This window comes from Panulirus ornatus, chromosome 11, assembly GCF_036320965.1.
Source record: "Panulirus ornatus isolate Po-2019 chromosome 11, ASM3632096v1, whole genome shotgun sequence".
Taxonomy (NCBI): Eukaryota; Metazoa; Arthropoda; class Malacostraca; order Decapoda; family Palinuridae; genus Panulirus; species Panulirus ornatus.
The window spans coordinates 12910852-12933137 of NC_092234.1; the positions used below are offsets into that span (position 1 = coordinate 12910852).

General features: G+C 46.7%; 1 protein-coding gene across 1 annotated transcript in view; it reads left to right on the forward strand.

Moving 5' to 3' along the window:
- The first annotated feature begins 219 nt into the window (after nucleotides 1-219).
- The window catches only part of LOC139751283 (glutamate receptor ionotropic, NMDA 2B-like), a 461671-nt gene continuing 439604 nt past the window's right edge, over nucleotides 220-22286 (forward strand). The window contains exon 1 of the mRNA XM_071666604.1: nucleotides 220-429. Coding sequence (XP_071522705.1) covers nucleotides 230-429 — 200 coding nt within the window. The 5' untranslated portion in view covers nucleotides 220-229. The remainder of the gene's footprint in view (nucleotides 430-22286) is intronic.

Here is a 22286-nt window from a genome sequence, read left to right on the forward strand (position 1 = left end):
TCCCCCTCCCCTGACCAATCAGCGTAGTGTTTACCACCCCACTCCCTGTATGGCAACACCGGCTCTCAGCCAATCACCGCCGCGCCCGCTGACCACAAACACCACGTACGACACTGGAAAAAAAAAAAATAAAAATAAATAGATAAATAAAGAAGAAGCGAACCTTAATTTAATATATATATTCTTTATCCCTCTTTTTTTTTTCTCTCCCTCTCTCGGGCAGGCGTCGATGAGCGGGCTGCGGATCCAGATGGCTCCCTCGATCCATCACCAAGCAGCCGCCATGCTCAGCATCCTGGCCAGGTACCAATGGCACGCCTTCACCATCGTGACGTCACACATTGCCGGGCACACGGACTTCGTGCAGACCGTGAGGGACCAGGTGCACCAGTATGGCGACAAGCAGGACCTCTCCAAGCCCAGCATCAAGTAAGCTTTGCCCGCGGGACTCGGCGGGCGGGAAGGGGACACTGACCAGAGACAAGGGGTCCCGGGTTCGATCCTGGCTGTTGTATAGAAACGCGCACCTTCATTGAACGTACTAACGTGAGGCGAAGGGTATTGGAGTACATAGTATTCAAGTAGTTATTGTCTATTAGCCAGGCCCATAGCCTAGTGGTTAGCACTCCCGCCTCTTGCACAGGGGGTCCCGGGTTCGATCCTGGCTGTTGGAGGTTTGTATGTTATATATATATATATATATATATATATATATATATATATATATATATATATATATATATATATATATATATGCACAAAACCACGGGAAAATGAAGCACGATAAGTTCACAAGTGCACTTTCGTGCAGTGATCTCATCGTCGGGGGAGATACGAGAATCAGATAGAAAACGTCGAACAGCCAGATGATATACAAGGAAAAGACGTAGCTAAGATGGCCATTGGTTAACAAGCGGTACTTCAACAGGCATTTACACACACACACACACACACAGAGAACAGTCTATCGTGGGCGGGTGTGAGGGGCGAGGCCCCGTGGCTCTAGAGTAACATGAGCAGGGGGTCATAAAACACAGACTTGTGTGTGTTTGCTCCCCGCTAAGTTGGCCGGTGCTCAGAGCCAGCGGCGGGTGCAGACGGACCTGCAGGCAGAGCGCACGTTTCCGGATCTGAATGTATATAGAACTCGATGTGTGGGAGGGATGAGGTGTGGGGCGGCGGGAGAACCAGTCTGTCTTCTCTCCTGCTGGGGATGGGGGATGGGATGGTGGTCTGTCTTCTCTCCTGCGAAGGGGGATGGGGTGGTGGTCTATCTCTCCTGCGAAGGGGGATGGGGTGGTGGTCTGCCTTCTCTCCAGCGAAGGGGGATGGGGTGGTGGTCTGTCTCTCTCCAGCGAAGGGGGATGGGGTGGTGGTCTATCTCTCCTGCAAAGGGGGATGGGGTGGTGGTGGTCTGTCTCTCTCCTGCGAAGGGGGATGGGGTGATGGTCTGTCTCTCTCCAGCGAAGGGGGATGGGGTGGTGGTCTATCTCTCCTGCAAAGGGGGATGGGGTGGTGGTGGTCTGTCTCTCTCCTGCGAAGGGGGATGGGGTGGTGGTGGTCTGTCTCTCTCCAGCGAAGGGGAATGGGGTGGTGGTCTGTCTTCTCTCCAGCGAAGGGGAATGGGGTGGTGGTGGTGGTCTGTCTATCTCCTGGGATTGGGGTAGTGGGGAGATTGTTTCGCTAGCCGAGGGACTGGGGCGATCGAGTCTCTCCCTCCCAGAGGTGGGGAGATCCTGAGAGAGAGAGAGAGAAATTTCTCTCGCTTCCGTGTTGGCTTTGCCCCCCACAGACCAGAGCCACGCCCCCGGGGGTGGTAGAACGTAACCCAGTCAATGGAAACAAAAAACGCCACAGTCGTTCCCATAAGACACTCACACCTTGTGAAACAATCAGTGCGCCTGCTTCCCCAGTGTTATCCTTCGTTGTGCGGGGGGGGGGAAGGAGGAGAGGTGGGGTTGAATTATAATGAGTAGTTAGCCGGGGGGGGATAACGATCGCTTGGGCAATTAGAGAGAAAGATATGGCGTGCTTGTGGACATTATGAAATTACTTATGACGCATTAAACTCAAGTCATGAAGAAAATTGATCATTATGTATCCTCTTGGGTAATATGGTCTCATGTGTGTGTGTGTGTTGATACGTATGATGATTATATGTACATACACATACACAAACATTACATATATATATATATATATATATATATATATATATATATATATATATATATATATAAATATATATATATATATATATATATATATATATATATATATATATATATATATATATATATATATATATATATGTATATATTGGAAAGGATCGCAATTTTGCGAGTGATCAAGATATTCCTTTGAGTCCACGGGGAAAATGAAACACGAAAAGTTCCCAAGTGCGCTTTCGTGTAATAATCACATCATCAGGGGAGACTGTTATATTTCTGTCTTGTGTCTCTCCTGACGATGTGATTATTACACGAAAGTGCACTTGGGAACTTTTCGTGTTTCATTTTCCCCTTGGAACTCTTAGGAATATATATATATATATATATATATATATATATATATATATATATATATATATATATATATATATATATATATATATATGCAGCATATGATGAATACACACACACATACACACACACGAGCGAATGACATGCATTTTAATTCGCTCGGAAGTCGTAGTGTTTACTTAATAGATATAGACATGATGGTTAGGTGGTGTGGGAGATAAGCTGGTCCTTCCTGTTGCTGGTGCTGCAGGTGTCTGCCACACAGGAACAGTTGGGTCGATCAGGGTCAGTTGGAGGGGGGGGGGGGTAGGGATTCCCCCCCCTTTCAAAGCATCAAGGGATTTCTCAGACGTGGGTCGTCTGGCGAGCATAACCGAGGGAGGGGAACAACTTTTTACACACACACACGGAGCCTTTAGTGCCTTGGGGAGGTGGGGGGAGGAGTTGCCGCTCTCTCTCTCTCTCTCTCTCTCTCTCTCTCTCTCTCTCTCTCTCTCTCTCTCTCTCTCTCTCTCTCTCTCTCTCTCCCCTTCCGAACAGGGACAGGGGTGAGCGAAGGGACGATCTTGGTGGGGGGCGGGGGTGAAGGAAGGTCGTGAACTTGGAACGTGTCAGGAGAGGAAGGGAAGGCCCAGTGGGACCATATACCACTAGAGGAAGGCGGAGTGGCCTCTGCTTATGAAGGCGTTGGTGGTGTTGTTGAGGGAGGAGGTGTGAGGTGGGTCGTGTGGTGCATGCTGAACATACGAAGAGAATTCTCATGATACTCAAGGGGGAAGGTATAGTGTGGGCGAGCCCCTGAACACTTGTGGTGTGAACAGAACAAACCTCCTCCTCCTCCTCCTCCTCCTCCTCCTCCTCCTTTGGAACAGATGGGAAAGAGGGACACACGTAGCTCCAAGGTCTGTGCCTCAGGGTATAAGGGAAAGACACCGCCTTAATTCCACCCATAGTTTCCAACCCCCTTTGTTTGCCCAGAACCTCGCCCGAAACCCGAGTTCAGTCGACCGATAGTCATCTTAAGACGATTACGGTAAACAAATGGATTTTTTTTGTGTGTTATAGACATTTACGTAGACTTCTAAGTCATTTGTACTGGGTATATAACCTTCTAACCCATAGTTTATATATATAAACCTCCGTTTATATAAGCCTAAGTCAACGTATGCCACCGCACCTCAAAGCCAGCATGTAGGTTTAGCAAGTTTAAAGCCATTAAAACTTTCAAAAACACTTGCGATAAAAACTTTTGATTGACCCCGTAGTCTCGCGAGTGCATCGGATCCTCGGGCATCGAGTTCGCGAGCAGCCGAACATGTTCGAGTGCCTTGACCTGGAGACGGTGCCACAACCTTGAATTGGCTCACATGTTCGAGTGCCTTGACCTGGAGACGGTGCCACAACCTTGAACTGGTTCACATGTTCGAGTGCCTTGACCTGGAGACGGTGCCACAACCTTGAACTGGCTCACATGTTCGAGTGCCTTGACCTGGAGACGGTGCCACAACCTTGAACTGGCTCACATGTTCGAGTGCCTTGACCTGGAGACGGTGCCACAGCCTTGAACTGGCTCAGGCACGCTCGAGGAGGAGACGAGGACGACGACTCGTTCTGTTGTTCCTCTTACACCATCACGACGGGGCGACCAAGTCCCGAGGGAGACGCGCGCTCGAGCAGCGTTGCGAAGCTGGAAAAAGAGACGGGTCGAAACGTGTGTCGCATTCACGCGTCGATGTATTTCCCTTTCCCCCCCCCCCCGTCTGTTTACATAGACGGGAGAGAAGTGACGCGTGGGCTGGAGACAGTGGAAGATAAGGTCGGTCAGCCACGAGACGTCCACTATCCTGAAGGTGGTGTGGATGATAAGGGAATATACGCGATGCCTCACGCTGTTCCGATAAGCAATCAGAAGTTCATCGAAGGCTTTGGCTCCCCCGGGGAGGCTACGGGAGTTTGTTATTCTGGACACAGGGGACGCCACATGTCCGGAGGATAATATTCTTAGACACTGGAGGCCACATGCTTCTCATCCCAGCCACTGGGACGTAATCAACCTCTTAAGGGGAATGAACCATTCCAGTCACGAAGGAGGACGGGAGTATTCCAATCACTTGGGGGAGGTGGGAATATTCCAACATTCCGGTCAATAGGTGATGGGAATATTCCAAGATTCCGGCCAATAGGGAGGGATGGGAAAACTCCAACATTCCCATCGCTGGTGGGATGGGAATATTCCAGCATTGCAGTGGCTAGTGGCATGGGAATATTCCAACATTCTCATCACAAGGGGGTGGGAATATTCCTACATTCTGGTCAATGGGGGAGGATGGGAATATTCCAACATTCCAGCCACTAAGGGGGGGGAGCGGGAACATGCCAGCCACCAGTGGGGAGATGTCTCACTGTGGCCACTTTTTAAAAGGGCCACAGTGTCTCATCCTGGTCCACCCCCCCCTGGAGAGGACATGTTTCTCATCCCGTAGACACCTCTCTCTCTCTCTCTCTCTCTCTCTCTCTCTCTCTCTCTCTCTCTCTCTCTCTCTCTCTCTCTCTCTCTCTCTCTCTCTCTCTCTCTGTTGACAGACCTTTCTCAAACAACAAGCTATCCAGGTGACTTTGTGTTTTCTTTCGCCTTTCTATTACATTAGTGATCGAGACGACGGAGAAGTAACGGGGATTCACGCCCTCGCGGTGTCCGTCACTCGCTACGTGTGTAATACACACTCTCTTGCCCCCCCGTCGTCGTGCTCAAGGGTCGCGCCGTGGTCGTGCTCAAGGGAGTCGTACCGTCGTCGTACTCAAGGGTGTTAAACCGTCGTGTTCAGAGGTCGTACCGTCGTGCTCAAGGGTCGTACCGTCGAGCTCAGAGTGTCGTACCGCCGTCGAGCTCATAGGGTCTTACCGTCGTGCTCAAAAGTCGTACCGTCGTGCTCAGGGGGGGGGGGGGGGGGTCATGCACAAGGGGTTGTGACGTCCAGGCATCTCACGACAGACTTCCAGAAGGTTCTGGGTCGTCGTCATCATCATCCAGCAACACACGGGGGGGCAACATGACTGGCCCCTAGCTAGACACACACACACGGCCGGCTGCCAAGTGCGAACACCGTGTGTCCCAAGTATGGGATCGCCGCTCCTTCGGCCCCCCGACAAAAAAGAACCGTTGGATGGCACTATTATCACCCCAGCAACGTCATCAGGGACAAAAGAGTGACGTCACATCATCAACGCTACTTTTATTCTCGTTTTATTTTCTTTTTTTTTTCCTCGTTTATGCTTCCGTTTATTCTTCGTTTTTCCTTCTTTCCCCATTAGTGAGAGGGGCGTCGCTAAGATCCCAGGGTAATTGTAGGTTAATGGAGTGTAGTGCTCCATTCTTTTCAGTGTTTTTTTGAGGGCAACGGAACACACACACACACACACACACACACACACACACACACACACACACACACACACACACTAACACGGACTCCCTCTCACCCGATCGCCGTTTCCCGCTTCAGCCCGGTGGAGCGCCAGGAAATCGATAATGTAGCCTCTGCCACGGCATGTAGAGGGGTTTTGCCTACAGTGAGGCTAACTGAATTATGATAACGATAAACCAGTGTACTGGAGAAGCGCCACTTCCCTTGCCCCCGCCCGCTGGATGTGTCCGCTGCGTCAAACCCGTTCCTCCGTAAAGCCAGCCCACACTACGCTGTTCTGACGCTCACTAGAAACAGAACTATTATTACTGTTTGAGGCATTTTCGTTCGTACCAGTAATCGTTTTCATTTTAAAAGGGGGTGGGAATGTTGGTACTGTAAGTCTTGTGTTCAATTTGTTCTATAGTGTGTCGGAATTATGTATTCTTATAGTGTTGATTTTTATTTATTTTTTTTTTGTCACTTTTACAAACGTAAGTGAAATAGTTTATGAATATGTTTGTATTTAGCTGCCCTACGCGCGCGCTTGTATATATATATATATGTGTGTGTGTGTGTGTGTGTTTGTCTGTGTGCGTGTGTGTGTGTTTCCTGTTGGTTGGTTTCGAGGAAGAGAGTTTTATGCTCGTGTTGTCTCGTCTCTTGACCTTGTGTATATATGTATTTTCTGTATTACACACACACACACACACACACACACACACACACAAACACACACACACACACACACACATTCATCGTTAGTTAGGTATCCATTTATTGGCAAACCCGGAGGGGAGGATGAACATTTAGGTTAGCTGTGGGCCGACTACCGCGCCCAAGATTCGAACCCGGGGGGGGCCTTATGATGACTCGCTGCATATAACGTTTACCAGTACACCACGGAGGCCCCTAAGGGCATGTGTGTGTGTGTGTGTGTGTGTGTGTGTGTGTGTTGACAGACGCGTATCCATCTGTTACCTACAACAGGGCAGTTTTAATCGTACACCTGGCAGTGCTGCCGTCCACTGCCACCACAGGGCAGCGGCGGCAGCCGCCGGTCGACGCACCTCCTCCCAAACTCTCGTACTGGATTAGGGCTCGGAAGGGAGAGCACAGCCTCGGTAAAGCGTATTATTTCCGTGACTCATCACCATGTTACTGTTCTTTTCTCTCGTTGATTGCCTCTCCTGGCTGAGCGAGGCAGCGTCGGGAACTCACGAGCGATGGCCTCATTAACACACCTCCACACCTGTCTGTATTGCACGTCTTGTACACACGCGATTACCTTGGACGGTATCTTAATGAAAACCATTCCATTCGATCGTCCTCACCATTAGGATCATACATTTTTACTCTATGTAGATAAGTAATTTATATATATATATATATATATATATATATATATATATATATATATATATATATATATATATATATATATATATATATATTTCTGTGTTTTCCCTGATGATGTGATTATTACACGAAAGTGCACTTGGGAACTTTTCGTGTTTCATTTTCCCCGTGGACTCATAAGAATATATATATATATATATATATATATATATATATATATATATATATATATATATAAATTATGTAGATGATTTATTTTTTGGCTTTGACGCCCCATATATGTGGGCCATTCCGTCCCGTGCACCTGAATCGGTTCGTCTTCGCGCTGGGCCACCCGCCGGTGTGCTCCGCGAACACACACACACACACAGGTGAGCAGAGCACGTCCAGGCCTCCGGAGTGGAAGGTGTGCATCAATACCGTCGTGTCAAGTTTGAACTTCCCTTGAGACGCTGGGAGACTCATACACGACACACACACACACACACACACACACACACACACACACACACACACACACACACACACACACACACACTACTCACTCACTCACTCACTCACTCACTCACTCACACACACACACACACACACACACACACACACACACACACGAACACACGGTGGGTCCTGCCCTCTGAAAGCGGTGATGTGACTCTGGGTACATTTTGAGATCTAGAAACCATTTTGAGAACGCAGTTTCTAACCGACCGAATCTCTGTTTTCTCTTTTTTTTGTGAGTCATTATGAGAGAAAGGTAGTTATATAAGGTAGTTATAGAAGGTAGTCGTGAGTCGCCGCTCTGGTGCCGACAGAGAGCGCGGCTCTGTCACTCTCGTGGTGTCTGTCCACGGAAGTGACAGACGACGAAAAGAGGGAGCGGGGTAGGGGTTGGGGGGACCTCGGCTCCGGAGTCCCAGGGACTCGAACCCTGGTGCCCCATATTGAAGGGAGACAGCCGGCCCCCCGTTGCTCAACACAAGCCAATGTGATCCTCTTATTTTTTTCTCTGTGATTCGAAAATTATATTTGGAGGAACTTAGGGTAATATTCCATGTCTGTAGATGGATGGGCGGACAGCCTCTCTCTAACTCTTCTCTCTTATTTTTTCACCTGTCGTGTGATGATTGAGCTCGTAAGCACGAGGGTACGACCCTGTAAGACGACGGTACGTACGACCCTTGGGTATGATCGTGGCTTGGCCTCTGACCCGAACCATGGGGGTCAGGTCAAGGGGCCACAGGCCATCGTGCCCAAGGGTCGTACCATTGTGTTCAGGGGTCGTACTGTCGTGTTCAAGGGGTCGTACCGTCGTGCTCAAGGGGTCGTACCGTCGTGCTCAAGGGGTCTCGTACCGTCGTGCTCGAGGGGTCAGATCCGATGCTCGTGCTCAAGGGTCGTGCCGTCAGGCTTCGCACCCTCGTCCTCTCGGGGTCGTACTGCCGTGCTGAGGGGGTCGTACCCGTGGCGCGGGGGCCGAGGCAAGGCATTGTACCTCCCGGACAGGCCTTTGTCCAGGGGGGAGCTGAGGGCGTGTCACCAGTAATGAGGTCATCTCCCTGGGAGCTATATTTCCCAGAGAAAAAAAGAATGCTCGAGAGAGAGAGAGAGAGAGAGAGAGAGAGAGAGAGAGAGAGAGAGAGAGAGAGAGAGAGAGAGAGAAGCATATATACGGCGATCACACACACACACACACACACACACACACACACCGCTCGCAAGCTATGAAAGTCCCACAGTAATTGTAAGTTAGTACGAGACTCGTACTTAGGGCCCAGACGAACGCTCGCTCCCAGCAACTCCGTACGCGGAGGCCTGGCTGGCTGGTGGGGTTGGAGAAGGAGTAGTAGTAAATTTTCGCCTCTACGTCCTCTGGCCGTTGAGGTCGTTTTTCCCAGCCCGCGAGCCGAACGAACATTTCTCGTTTCGCGCGGGAAGTTTCCTTTTTATTTCGCGCGTCTCGCGGCCCCCCCCCCCCCCCCCCGAGCGCATATAATAACTTTGCCCATCATTGTCATGGAGATGTGTTCCACCGCTGAAATTCATTATTCCCCAATACTAGATTTCTTTTCAAATTAGCCTTATCAAAACACCATTTTATTCCCCCCCCCCCCCTCTCTCTCTCTCCCTCATTCTCAACTCTTTCTCTCAATATGAGAGAATTATGAGGCTCAGTGTAAACGCCTCTTAACACACACACACACACACACACACACACACCGTCGTGTGTCATTAACGCTCCATCTCGTAAATGTTCGTGTGTGTGTGTGTGTGTGTGTGTGCTTGTACTGGCTTAAGTAGGAGTGTGAGTGCGTGTCTGTCTAGTGTGTACGTGTCCATCAAACGCAGGGGAGGGTAATGGAACGGCCTGGTTATTCCCGGGGCTTATCGTTCACCAAAGCCACGCCCTGAGCCAAGGGCCGACAGAAAATGGAATAGCGTTTTATTAGAAAACGAGAAGTAGCAGATATGATTGAATCGCTGCACAAATAGGGATTCGGTATTAAACGAAGCACACAGGTAAATTATTTTGATATACAATAGATTGTGTAAAGGAATATATATATATATATATATATATATATATATATATATATATATATATATATATATATATATATATACTCCAGTCGACCTACATCATTTATGGAGCATCTTGCAGTGCTCAGGAAGCCAGCCACGTCCATCGGGCGCTACCACGAGTCAGCGAGGGAAGTCATGTGTGCGCGTGTTGCAAATGCGGGACAGTTGTCATAATGTTTAGTATCTTCATTGCAAGTGTTGCTCACTTGGCACATTGGGTCATGCACGATGGCTGTAATGTTTTGTGGTGGTCGGAGACCATAGAAGGAGAAAGTGTGACTCGTGCATGTCTGGGTAAGTTCCATTTCAGATTTGTGTCATGTTTGTTTTGGGTGGAATATTACGTTAAGGGTGGGAGGGGTTGTTTATCGCCTGTGGAGTCATTAAGGTGTGAATATGTTTTGTCTGTGTGGTGTTTGCTGGAAGGGGGGGAATCTTGGGAGTTTGTGGCCAAAGTGAGCTTCTTTTTTGCTGTTTTGGCGTGGGAGTCGATGGATGGTTGTGAAGTACTTTGAGCGGGAGGGGGCTAGAGATGTTGTTGTGTGTGTGTGTGTATATATATATATATATATATATATATATATATATATATATATATATATATATATATATATATATAGCTATAAGAGCAAAAGTATGGTACATATACAAGGGTAAAAGACGGGGCAACACGAGTGCAATAAGTGTGTGTGTGTGTGTGTGTGTGTGTGTGTGTGTGTGTGTGTGTGTGTGTGTGTGTGTAAAATGACAGTATTTACCGTGGAAAATCCTATTCATTTGTACAGGATTTTTATTTCATGTGTGATGCTTGGTAGTATATATCTCAGCCTAATAACCCTAGCTGCCTGTAGCATTGACAACAGCTAAGTCACCAGCTGCTGCAGAGAGGTTTCAGTGCAATAGTCAGTAAGGCCAGACTTCTGCAGAGACGTTTCAAAGCAATAGTCAGCAAGGCCAGACTTCTTTTCCTCACCACAAAGAAGATATAAGATGAATCTTCCAGGGAGTGAACAACAGAGAATTGGGAAAGGTATGCGCTTTGACGAATTATCATCAGAGTTGATCAATTGTGATCTGCTACGGCGGCGTAATTACAGGATGGGTGGTTAAAAATAGGGTCATTAAAAACAGATAGTAGAGTCATTAGCCAAACCAGACTGTCGACCAATTAAGCATATTTGATTGTGATTTCCCGGAAAGGATTGGCGCGTGTGTGATGAACGCGCCACGGGCCCGGATCCGTATTTTTGATCCATCGTCACATATTACGTATGGAGAGAGAGAGAGAGAGAGAGAGAGAGAGTGCTTTTTTTTATACAAAAGTCTGATGATGTGTTATGCCTATCGTTAAGGGAGGCCCTGGGCTCTCGGCTGGTAGAAACAAGGACGCTGGTGTAGACCGATGCATTATTTGCCCCGCCAACCTCCATCCATCCATCGCTCGCTGTTCAGGGCAGATCCCAGGAGATGGTCGGTTTGGGGGAGATGCTGCCAGGACACTGTAAGGGAGGTGGAGGTGTTAAGGAGTGCTGTAGGAAGCCTTAGGGGAAAGCCGTAGGAAGCCTTTAGGTAGGGAAGGGGGGTCCGTGAGACTGCCTCGTCATTTTGATGTTGAATTTGTGGCAATTTTAGGAGAGGTATTACGGACCTGGGGGTCTAAGAGTGAAGAGCGTCTGGATGAGGATTTTGACGACACGCATGGGGTACGTACGTTTGGTGGAGACAGAACCATCGTCTGGTAGATCTGGCCCCTGCGTTTGTATCAACCGGTTTGGAAGTACAGGATTGAAGTAGGATTTTAGGCTGTGGAGGGGGAAAAAAAAAGATATATGAAGGATGGGAGTGGGGGAAGAAGACATATATGAAGTTGATGTGTGGCATGAGCGACGTGAGGGCAATAGCCGTGCCAGGAAGTGGTGGTGGTGGTGGTGGTGTCAGACTTGACCTGATGCGTGATGCAGCGTCCCAGGAGAGGAGGAGGAGGAGGAAGGTGGGGGGACCTCACAGCTCCTTTGAGGGGTCATGTCCTCAGAGACGTGTGGCCTGGACACACCCCACACCCCGCCCTGGCCCTGAGCGATACTTCCTTTGGCCGACGCCAACCACCAGATGTGTTAACCTGGAAATGCTGTGAATTAACATTTTTCTTTTTTTTCTTAACGCGTGTTAGCCTATTTCGCTGCTGTGAATTAACTGGTTTTTTTTTTTGTCAACACAAACGCCAGAGGTGTTAACCTAGAAATGCAGGGAATTAAATTTTTTTTTTTAACATCAGCGCCAGAAGTGTTAACCTATAAATGAAGTGAATTAACATTTTTAACACCAGCGCCAGAAATGTTGACATATAAATGTAGCGAATTAACATTTTATTTTTAACACGAACGTCATTGATTTTAACTTATAAATGCAGTGAACTAACATTTTTTTTAACACGAACGCCAGAAGTGTCCACCGGTAAATGCAGTGAATTAACATTAAATACACCATCAGTAGAGCTTGGCATGTCAACATTACGAGCACGGCCGAGTACATATTCACCAAACATCTTATATTGTGCCACTTATGATATACCAGGATATGGTGATATACCAGGTGGTGATATACCAGGATATGGTGATATACCAGGATGTGGTGATGTACCAGGATATGGTGATATACCAGGTGGTGATATACCAGGATATGGTGATATACCAGGATATAGTGATATACCAGGATATGGTGATATACCAGGTGGTGATATACCAGGATATGGTGATATACCAGGATGTGGTGATGTACCAGGATATGGTGATATACCAGGTGGTGATATACCAGGATATGGTGATATACCAGGATGTGGTGATGTACCAGGATATGGTGATATACCAGGTGGTGATATACCAGGATATGGTGATATACCAGGATATAGTGATATACCAGGATATGGTGATATACCAGGTGGTGATATACCAGGATATGGTGATATACCAGGATGTGGTGATGTACCAGGATATGGTGATATACCAGGTGGTGATATACCAGGATATGGTGATATACCAGGATATGGTGATATACCAGGATATGGTGATATACCAGGATATGGTGATATACCAGGATATGGTGATATACCAGGATATGGTGATATACCAGGATATAGTGATATACCAGGATATGGTGATATACCAGGATATGGTGATATACCAGGATATGGTGATATACCAGGATATAGTGATATACCAGGATATGGTGATATACCAGGATGTGGTGATATACCAGGATATGGTGATATACCAGGATATAGTGATATACCAGGATATAGTGATATACCAGGATATGGTGATATACCAGGATATGGTGATATACCAGGATATAGTGATATACCAGGATATAGTGATATACCAGGATATGGTGATATACCAGGATATGGTGATATACCAGGATATGGTGATATACCAGGATATGGTGATATACCAGGATATGATGATATACCAGGATATGGTGATATACCAGGATATGATGATATACCAGGATATGGTGATATACCAGGATATGGTGATATACCAGGATATGGTGATATACCAGGATATGATGATATACCAGGATGTGGTGATATACCAGGATATGGTGATATACCAGGATATGGTGATATACCAAGATAAGTCAGGTGGGGCCGGTATAGACAATGAAGACTAAACTCAGTTTCGACCAGAGATAGAAGCATTTATGTCTGCGTCTATATAAATGCATAGGAATTATATGAGACGTATTATCCACACCATCTCAGGACAACGTATTATCCACACCATCTCAGGACAACGTATTATCCACACCATCTCAGGACAACGTATTATCCACACCATCTCAGGACAACGTATTATCCACACCATCTCAGGACAACGTATTATCCACACCATCTCAGGACAACGTATTATCCACACCATCTCAGGACAACGTATTATCCACACCATCTCAGGACAACGTATTATCCACACCATCTCAACGCGTAGAGAGCAGGGTGTATATTTTGCTCTGCGTGACGAAATGGAGCATTCAGCCAGGGCTAAAAGAAAATGTAATTGTGATTAAACTCCAGCGGTAACTTGAGGGGGGATGGAAGGGTCACCTCCTCCCGATGGGTGATTACGTGGGTAGGAGACGTAACTGATTGGTCGGAAGACCCTTTCTCGTACGGAAGAATGCGAGAATTACCGTGAGTGGACGGCGTCAGCCGGGTTTGGTCATATGGCCGTGTGAACGGACCGGGGCCGTGAAGAGGCCTGTGGGGAGAGAGAGAGTATAGGTAGCAGAGACCATAAAGCTATACCCTGTCCACTACCAAGTGCCTTTTTGACTTGAGAGTCAACCCATATAATGGTATACCACATTCACATCGCAGACTCGGAACTAAGTTTAGGAAGAGGACGATTCCCTCACCCGCCACCGCCCAGACGGAGAGGCAGCGCCTGCCCACCCAAGGGATGTGGGAGGGACTAGTGAGAAGGGATGTGCTTGGTTGGATGACACACACACACACACACACACACACCAAAGAAATTAATGATGGTAGAAAGGCGAAGGAAATGCAGGCAGGGGGTGTGCGAAGGAAATGCAGGCAGGGGGTGTGCGAAGGAAATGCAGGCAGGGGGTGTGCGAAGGAAATGCAGGCAGGGGGTGTGCGAATTCTGGGGGGCAGCTCAAAAAGGACCCACGACTAAGTGTTCATAAATTTACGGAGATTTGTAGAGGGAAGATTAGAGCCATTATCAAAGATTTAAGAAGGAGAATATCATCTTAACGTGAAGCACAGATTAAAGAATTATCTAGATGCTTAAGAAGCGAGAGGAAAAGAAAGAAATATTCAAAGATTCTTTTGATCTATTATCTGATGCAGACGGCATCGTATCTCCTGATAAACAAGTAATTCAATTCATTGGTTAACAATCCATTCAAAGATGCTTTTGATCTATGATGCAGATGGCATCGTATCTACTGTGATAAACAAGTAATTCAATTCATTGGTTAACAATCCATTCAAAGATGCTTTTGATCTATGATGCAGATGGCATCGTATCTACTGTGATAAACAAGTATTTCAATTCATTGGTTAACAGTCGACAAATCTCTTCACTCAGGGTAGTGGCCTCAGTCACCAGACGCAACGATAATAAGAAGTAGGAAGAAGAAAGATATGATAGATAGCAGGACATTATTTTTCTTTTTTCTGTTTTATCTGTTGGTATGTAGCACACGGGAACATACCACCGACAGATGGAGTAACTACAGAGACTACAGTTACTTAAGAGACTTTTATGGCTAAGAGAACGCTTCAACCTGAGTCTTTGTATCAGTAAAATGACTTGTGTTTCAAGAGTGATAATTTTATTTTTATTTTTTTTCAAGTTATTACTTGAAGAAATTGAACCTCTTTGTTACCAGACAGATCCGATCCTCTTTGAGGCCCATTGTGCACTCGTGGCACACTTTCCTCTATAATTCCATGGCAGTATACTTCCTCCGTGCTTGCTTGCATTCTCTCTTGGCAGGTGTTGAGCCAGAGCGAGGGGTGGGGTGGTGCTGTGCTCTCCTCTTCACTGTCCTGTTTATACCAGAAGGAAGGTTATAGGACCGCATCTAACCTTCCCGTGGACCGTTAGGTCTTCTGGTATGTGTCCTGTCTGTGTGTTCCTGTGTACTACTTACTACTACTACTACTACTACTACTACTACTACTACTACTACTACTACTACTACTACTGCTGCTGCTACTACTACCTCTAGTACTATTAGTACTACATCTACTACTACTACTACTACTACTACTACTACTACTACTACTACTACTACTACTACTACCTCTAGTACTATTGGTACTACATCTACTACTACTACTACTACTACTACCACTACTACTACCTCTAGTACTATTGGTACTACATCTACTACTACTACTACTACTACTACTTTTTGTTCTACTACTACTACTACTACTACTACTACTACTACTACTACCTCTAGTACTATTGGTACTACATCTACTACTACTACTACTACTACTTTTTGTTCTTTTTTTCACCCCTTCTTTCCATTTACCTCCTTCATTCTCTCGCTGTCTTCATCATTTCTCTCTATGATTCTTTCTCTACCCACGTTCTTCGTGTCCATCTCTTTTGTCTTGTAGTTTTATCACACGCTCTTCTCCTCCAAACCCTTCTTGTCTTCTTCCTCCTTCTTCTTCTCCTCCTCCTTGTCGTCTTCCTCCTCGTCCTCCTCCTCCTCTTCCTTGTCTTCCTACTCCTCTTCCTCCTCCTCCTCCTCCTCTTCTTCTTCTTCTTCTTCTTCTTCTTCTTCTTCTTCTTCTTCTTCTTCTTCTTTTCTTCTTCTTCTTCTTTTTCTTCTTCTTCTTCTTCTTCTTCTTCTTCTTCTTCTTCTTCTTCTTCTTCTTCTTCTTCTTCTTCTTCTTCTTCTTCTTCCTCCTCCTCCTCCTCCTCCTCCTCCTCCCGCATCATCCTACCCGTAAGATTTCCAATAATGCGACGGGTCGCTCACAATGGGCCAGAATCGCATATTACACTCACGGTAGGATTGCCTGCCTTTCTCCCCGCCATAAATCCTCTTTATATTTCCTATGCTCATTAAATCCACAATGGCGTCGAGTGGGAAGGCCACCGGTAAATCCCGATGTGAAATCCACGCCACAAGTTGACACCAGAATCCCCTGGAAATTAAACACGAAATCCCTTTTGGTACTGGAAATCCACTGGAGCACTTTGGTAAATCCCATAACGAAGTTCTTGGTCGATTGTAGAATGAGATCCCCCAATACATTTGATGTTAAATCCCTGTGAAAGAAATCCCCCACAGGATCCTCAGTAAGACCTGGCATAAATCCCCAAGTGAAAACGCACTCATAAATCGCAGTTGAAGTCCACGGAAGGATTACACAGCGGATTTTCTCATTATTTCAGTTAGGATATTCTTGGTTAGCCCCTTGAGCAGGACGGTACGACCCTTTAGTACGACTATAGACCCTTTGAGAATGCCAGAACGACCCTTCAGTACGACGGTAGATCCCAGGGCACAGCGGTACGACCCTTGATTACGTCTGCATAACGATGTGTTCTTACGCACGGCGGTACGACCTTTGGTTAAGACGGTACGACCTTTGAGCAGGACGGGACGACCTTTTTGGGGTGTATGGTTGGCCTTGCTTCTGACACCATGCCCGAGGGTCGTACCTTTGTGCACGAGGGAGTCCGTGGTTCCAACAGCTCTGCTGTGAACATTATGTATGTTTTGGTAGTACTGGAGTGATGACACCAGATCTTCTACTACTACTACTACTACTACTACTACTACTTCTACTTCTACTACTACTACTACTACTACTTCTACTACTACTGCTACTACTACTACTACTACTACTACTACTACTACTACTTCTACTACTACTACTACTACTACTACTACTACTACTACTACTACTACTACTACTACTACTTCTACTACTACTGCTACTACTACTACTGCGATTACTAGTTGTAGTAGTAGTAATAGTAAAGTGATAATTTAGGAGTGTGTTTGAAAGAAGAGCGTTGAGTGTGAATGAGAACAAAAGCTAAGGTAGTGAGAGGCTGGCGAGGGGAGGAGACAGGATGGTCCGAGTGTGAGGGGATAAATGAGGAGGAGCTGGTGGAAGGGGTGGACCTTAGGCACCCCTTGAGTGGTGGACGTGGCAGTGACCAGAATGGAATGGAACCATGGGAGGGGAGGTGGAGTGAGTCATGCGATGGGAGAGGGTAGGACTACGATCCTCGTGGGTGTGTGTGTGTGTGTGTATTTGAGGAGAGTGAGTGTGTGTGTGTGGGAGGGTGGGAAGGAGAGGTCATTCGTCCGTCAGGGCTAAGATGTGTATGTCTGGAGGCTCGGTAGCCCCCCACACAGAGTCGTATGGACGTGAGTGAGTGAGTCTTGGACGCTGAAGATACACGCACACACACACACACGCACACACGGACGAGGGTCGACGTGCATGTAAGGCCCGTTGATCATGTGAGGAATAGAGAGAGAGAGAGAGAGAGAGAGAGAGAGAGAGAGAGAGAGAGAGAGAGAGAGAATCATAAGCATCATTATTATTACGTCATCATCATCATCAGTTACAACACCTAGAGATGCGTCGCTAAGAGCAGTGTTAGTCTAGGCTCCGTCGTATCTACCCACTGAACGTAAATCCCCTCTGTCCGTATCTACCCACTGGACGTAGATACCCTCTGTCGTATCTACCCACTGAACGTAAACCCCTCCGTCGTATCTACCCACTGGACGTAAATCCCCTCCGTCGTATCTACCCACTGAAGGTAGATCCCCTCCGTCGTATCCACCCACTGAACGTAAATCCCTCCGTCGTATCTACCCACTGAACGTAAATCCCTTCCGTCGTATCCACCCACTGAACGTAACTCCCTCCGTCGTATCCACCCACTGAACGTAAATCCCTTCCGTCGTATCCACCCACTGAACGTAACTCCCTCCGTCGTATCTACCCACTGAACGTAACTCCCTCCGTCGTATCCACCCACTGAACGTAAATCCCTTCCGTCGTATCCACCCACTGAACGTAACTCCCTCCGTCGTATCTACCCACTGGACGTAAATCCCTCCGTCGTATCCACCCACTGAACGTAAATCCCTTCCGTCGTATCCACCCACTGAACGTAAATCCCAGCTTGGCAGGTGATAACGAATAATTGAATCCTTCCCATCACATCATATGTAGTGTACTTTCCTCTTCCCCTTTCACCAGATTTCAGTCATGGTTGCCACGTAACTGTCAGACACTGTTGCGTTAGGTCATGCGCCACACTGACCACCAGTGAATCGTTAACCTGTGTTTAAAACTGTCGCTCCTGATGTGTTGCGTACTCGGAGACAGATAGCGATCGAAGATCTCCCGGGGAACTTGGTTTGTGGGGTCACACAGAAAACGGGGGGTGTTTGTGGGTCAAGTCTGGGGGGGGATAGGGGGAGAGAGCTTTGTAGGAGGTCACATAGAAAATGGGTGGTGTTTGTGAGTTAAGTCCAGGGGATAGCGGGGTGGTTTGTTAGAGGTCACGTAGAAAACGAGTGGTGTTTGTGGGCTAAGTCTGGGGGATAAGGGGAAAGCTTTGTTAGAAGTCACACAGAAAACGGGTTGTGTTTGTGCATTAAGTTTGGGGAATAAGGGAAGAGCTTTGTTAGAGGCCACCGAGAAAACGGGTTGTGTTTTGTGGGTTAAGTCTAGGGGGATAAGGTGAGGCTCTGTTAGGTGGTCATACCATGGCAAGTTATACCGAGGTGATCCAGACATGGGTTACATCCAAGGGTGTGCTGTGTCGTGTGCTCAAACCCCTGATCCAGACTGGGTTACATCCAAGGGTGTGCTGTGTCGTGTGCTCAAACCCCTGATCCAGACTGGGTTACATCCAAGGGTGTGCTGTGTCGTGTGCTCAAACCCCTCCCAACACAGGGCTGTGCCGTACCCACAGCCCACAGCACGGGAAGGAGAGAGAACGTGTGTGACGCGATCGCAACCACGTTCTACCCCACACACACACAGTCACCAGTCCTGGACGACATGGACCTTATCTTGTGTCGAAGACACGAAGACATTATTATTATTATAGCCCCCGTGTCCGTGTCTTGTGCTCGAAACAAAACACTGGGGGATTTGTAGAGATGGAGCGACACAGACGAGAGAGAGAGAGAGAGAGAGAGAGAGAGAGAGAGAGAGAGAGAGAGAGAGAGAGAGAGAGAGAGATGGACTGTGTTGCCAACTCAAAACACAACTTGGGGGGGAGGCCGATGGCCCATTAACACCAGTTGAGGTTCCCTGAATACGCGCCTTAAAACTTCGTGATTGGTTCTCTTAATTGGCTGCAGGTTCAGTCCCACGTATGATTACTTTATACCCAAGATTGGTGAGCGTGTGTGTGTGTGTCTGTCTGTGTGTCTGTGTATGTGAGTGTGTGTGTCTGTGTGTGTGTGTGTGTGTGTGTGTGTCTGTGTGTGTGTCTGTGTGTGATCCACAAGTTATATACATCGCTGTGATTTCTATTTTCATTTCGTCTGGTCTCGCTTCATCTCTGCTATGTAGGTCAAGGCCACTTGCATCTTATCTCCCATCCTTGTAGCTTCCCACCCTCTACCAGCCTTCAGGGGCTCGAATCCTGGGCGCGGCAGTCGGCCCGCAGGCAGCCCCAGTTGTTCATCCTCCTCTTGGAGTGGATCTATGAATGGGTACCTGTCATAGGCTGTTGTGTGTTTACACGGAGGAGTAAAAGACATTGGACACACACACACACACACACACACACACACACACACACACACACACACAAGGCTTGACATCAAGTCACACACATCAACCCTTCTGTTGATGTTTAGAAAACGGGAGGAAAATCGAGGGTGGGTTGAGTCCCTTCCGTTTGAACAGTACGGCTGCCGAGGAACAGAGAGAAAACAGCTAGATATAGTTAATTGTATTTTTATTTCCCTTTTTTTTTTTTTTTGAAGTATGGAGTTGTTTGCATCGCATGAAAGTGGCCAATTTAGGCTTGTTTGGACGGCAGTGATCCATCCCACGAGTGAGGGTTGGGTTCGTCTAATCCCTCCCTGCCCCGAGTTCACTACCCATCTCACACCAAGCCCTCTGTGGCCTCACCCAGGTAACGCTACTGTGGCCGGTCCGTGTCTCCTGTTCTATTACCGTTTCTCCCGTTGCTGGACTAGATTGTCTGTTCATCCGTTGGTTTTTTTTTTTTTACCCTTGTAAGGATTTGCTTTAACTTCTTTGTTTTTTTTTACCATGTTTCTCTCTCTCTCTCTCTCTCTCTCTCTCTCTCTCTCTCTCTCTCTCTCTCTCTCTCTCTCTCTCTCTCTCTCTCTCTCTCTTTTTCCCCCACACACACACACTCACCTCTCTGGCCCTCCCTCCCTTCCCCCCTTCCTCCTCCTCGTAAAACATCACCTCTTCCCCTTCCAACGAGATCCCCTCCATTTCCTTATGCTCTCACTCTCACTTCCTCTCCCCTCTTCCTCCCTTCCTCTCACCCTCTTCCTCCCTTCCTCTCCCGACGGTAAAACGTGAGAGCGCCGCCACTCCCTCCTTGGAGGTTTTTGGAGGGGGATGGGATATGGCCTCCTTCGCCTCGACAAAAATACCAGTGGCTTTCCCCTCACTGCGATTTCACTCCCAGACGCTGGGCGAGGTGAGAGGGCATCATGTATATGGTGTGTAAAACATGTGGATTCTGTGTATATGAAGTGTATAATGTGTATGGGTTGGATTTATGGCTTTATGACTGTAATATGTAATATATATATATATATATATATATATATATATATATATATATATATATATATATATATATATATATATTGGAAGCCTGAACTTCTCCATACAATTGTATTGGACTCTGTCGAGCCTATGAATAATGAATTATCCCTTGAGAGTTATGGAATTATTCTGGTAATACATATGTAGATTAGCGAATACGTAAAGTACATACAGGAGATACAACCTCGGGTTTTATACCGATGCTGCACAGGAGAGCGTGCGCACTCATTGTCTTAAACTGGGGACGGGGCTGGACGGGGCGGGGCGGGGCGGGGTTTTATATACGTGGGTCCCCCATCTCTTAGCCTTTCTGTGCTATCGCACAACGTCTTAGATTTATGTATACGGTCAGCGTGAACTGTATGTATGTTTTTGTATACGTGTGAGTTGGTGTATAATGTCATAGTGAACTGTATGTATGTTTTTCTATATGTGTGAGTTTGCGTGTGTGTTTGTGTGTGTGTGTGTGTAGGGAAAGAGAGAAAGTTGAGAGAGAGGAGATCAATATAGAGAGAAAGACATCAGTATAGAGAGAAATATACACTGATAAATTCAGAACTGTACTATGTAAATAGAGCGAGTGGGAGAAGCAGAGTGGTCCTTTAAAATAAGGAAAAAAGATTTCAGAATATCTTCTCTGAAAGTCCACCGTGGAAATAACATCATGACTTTGATAAGGTCCGTTACATAAAACAACACCCCGATGTAGATAGCGTTACCAGGGGACGATATATATATATATATATATATATATATATATATATATATATATATATATATATATATATATATATATATATATATATATGTATATTTGAGTGTGTGGACGTGTATGTATATACATGTGTATGTAGGTGGGTTGGGCCATTTCTTTCGTCTGTTTCCTTACGCTACCTCGCAAACGCGGGAGACAGCGACAAAGTAAAAAAAAAAAAAAAAAAATATATATATATATATATATATATATATATATATATATATATATCTTGAGGACTGAACTCTCTCGTACGTTCTCCCCCCCCCAAAGCTTGTCTGTAAGAACGGCAAAAGGCATGAACGAGAACCCGC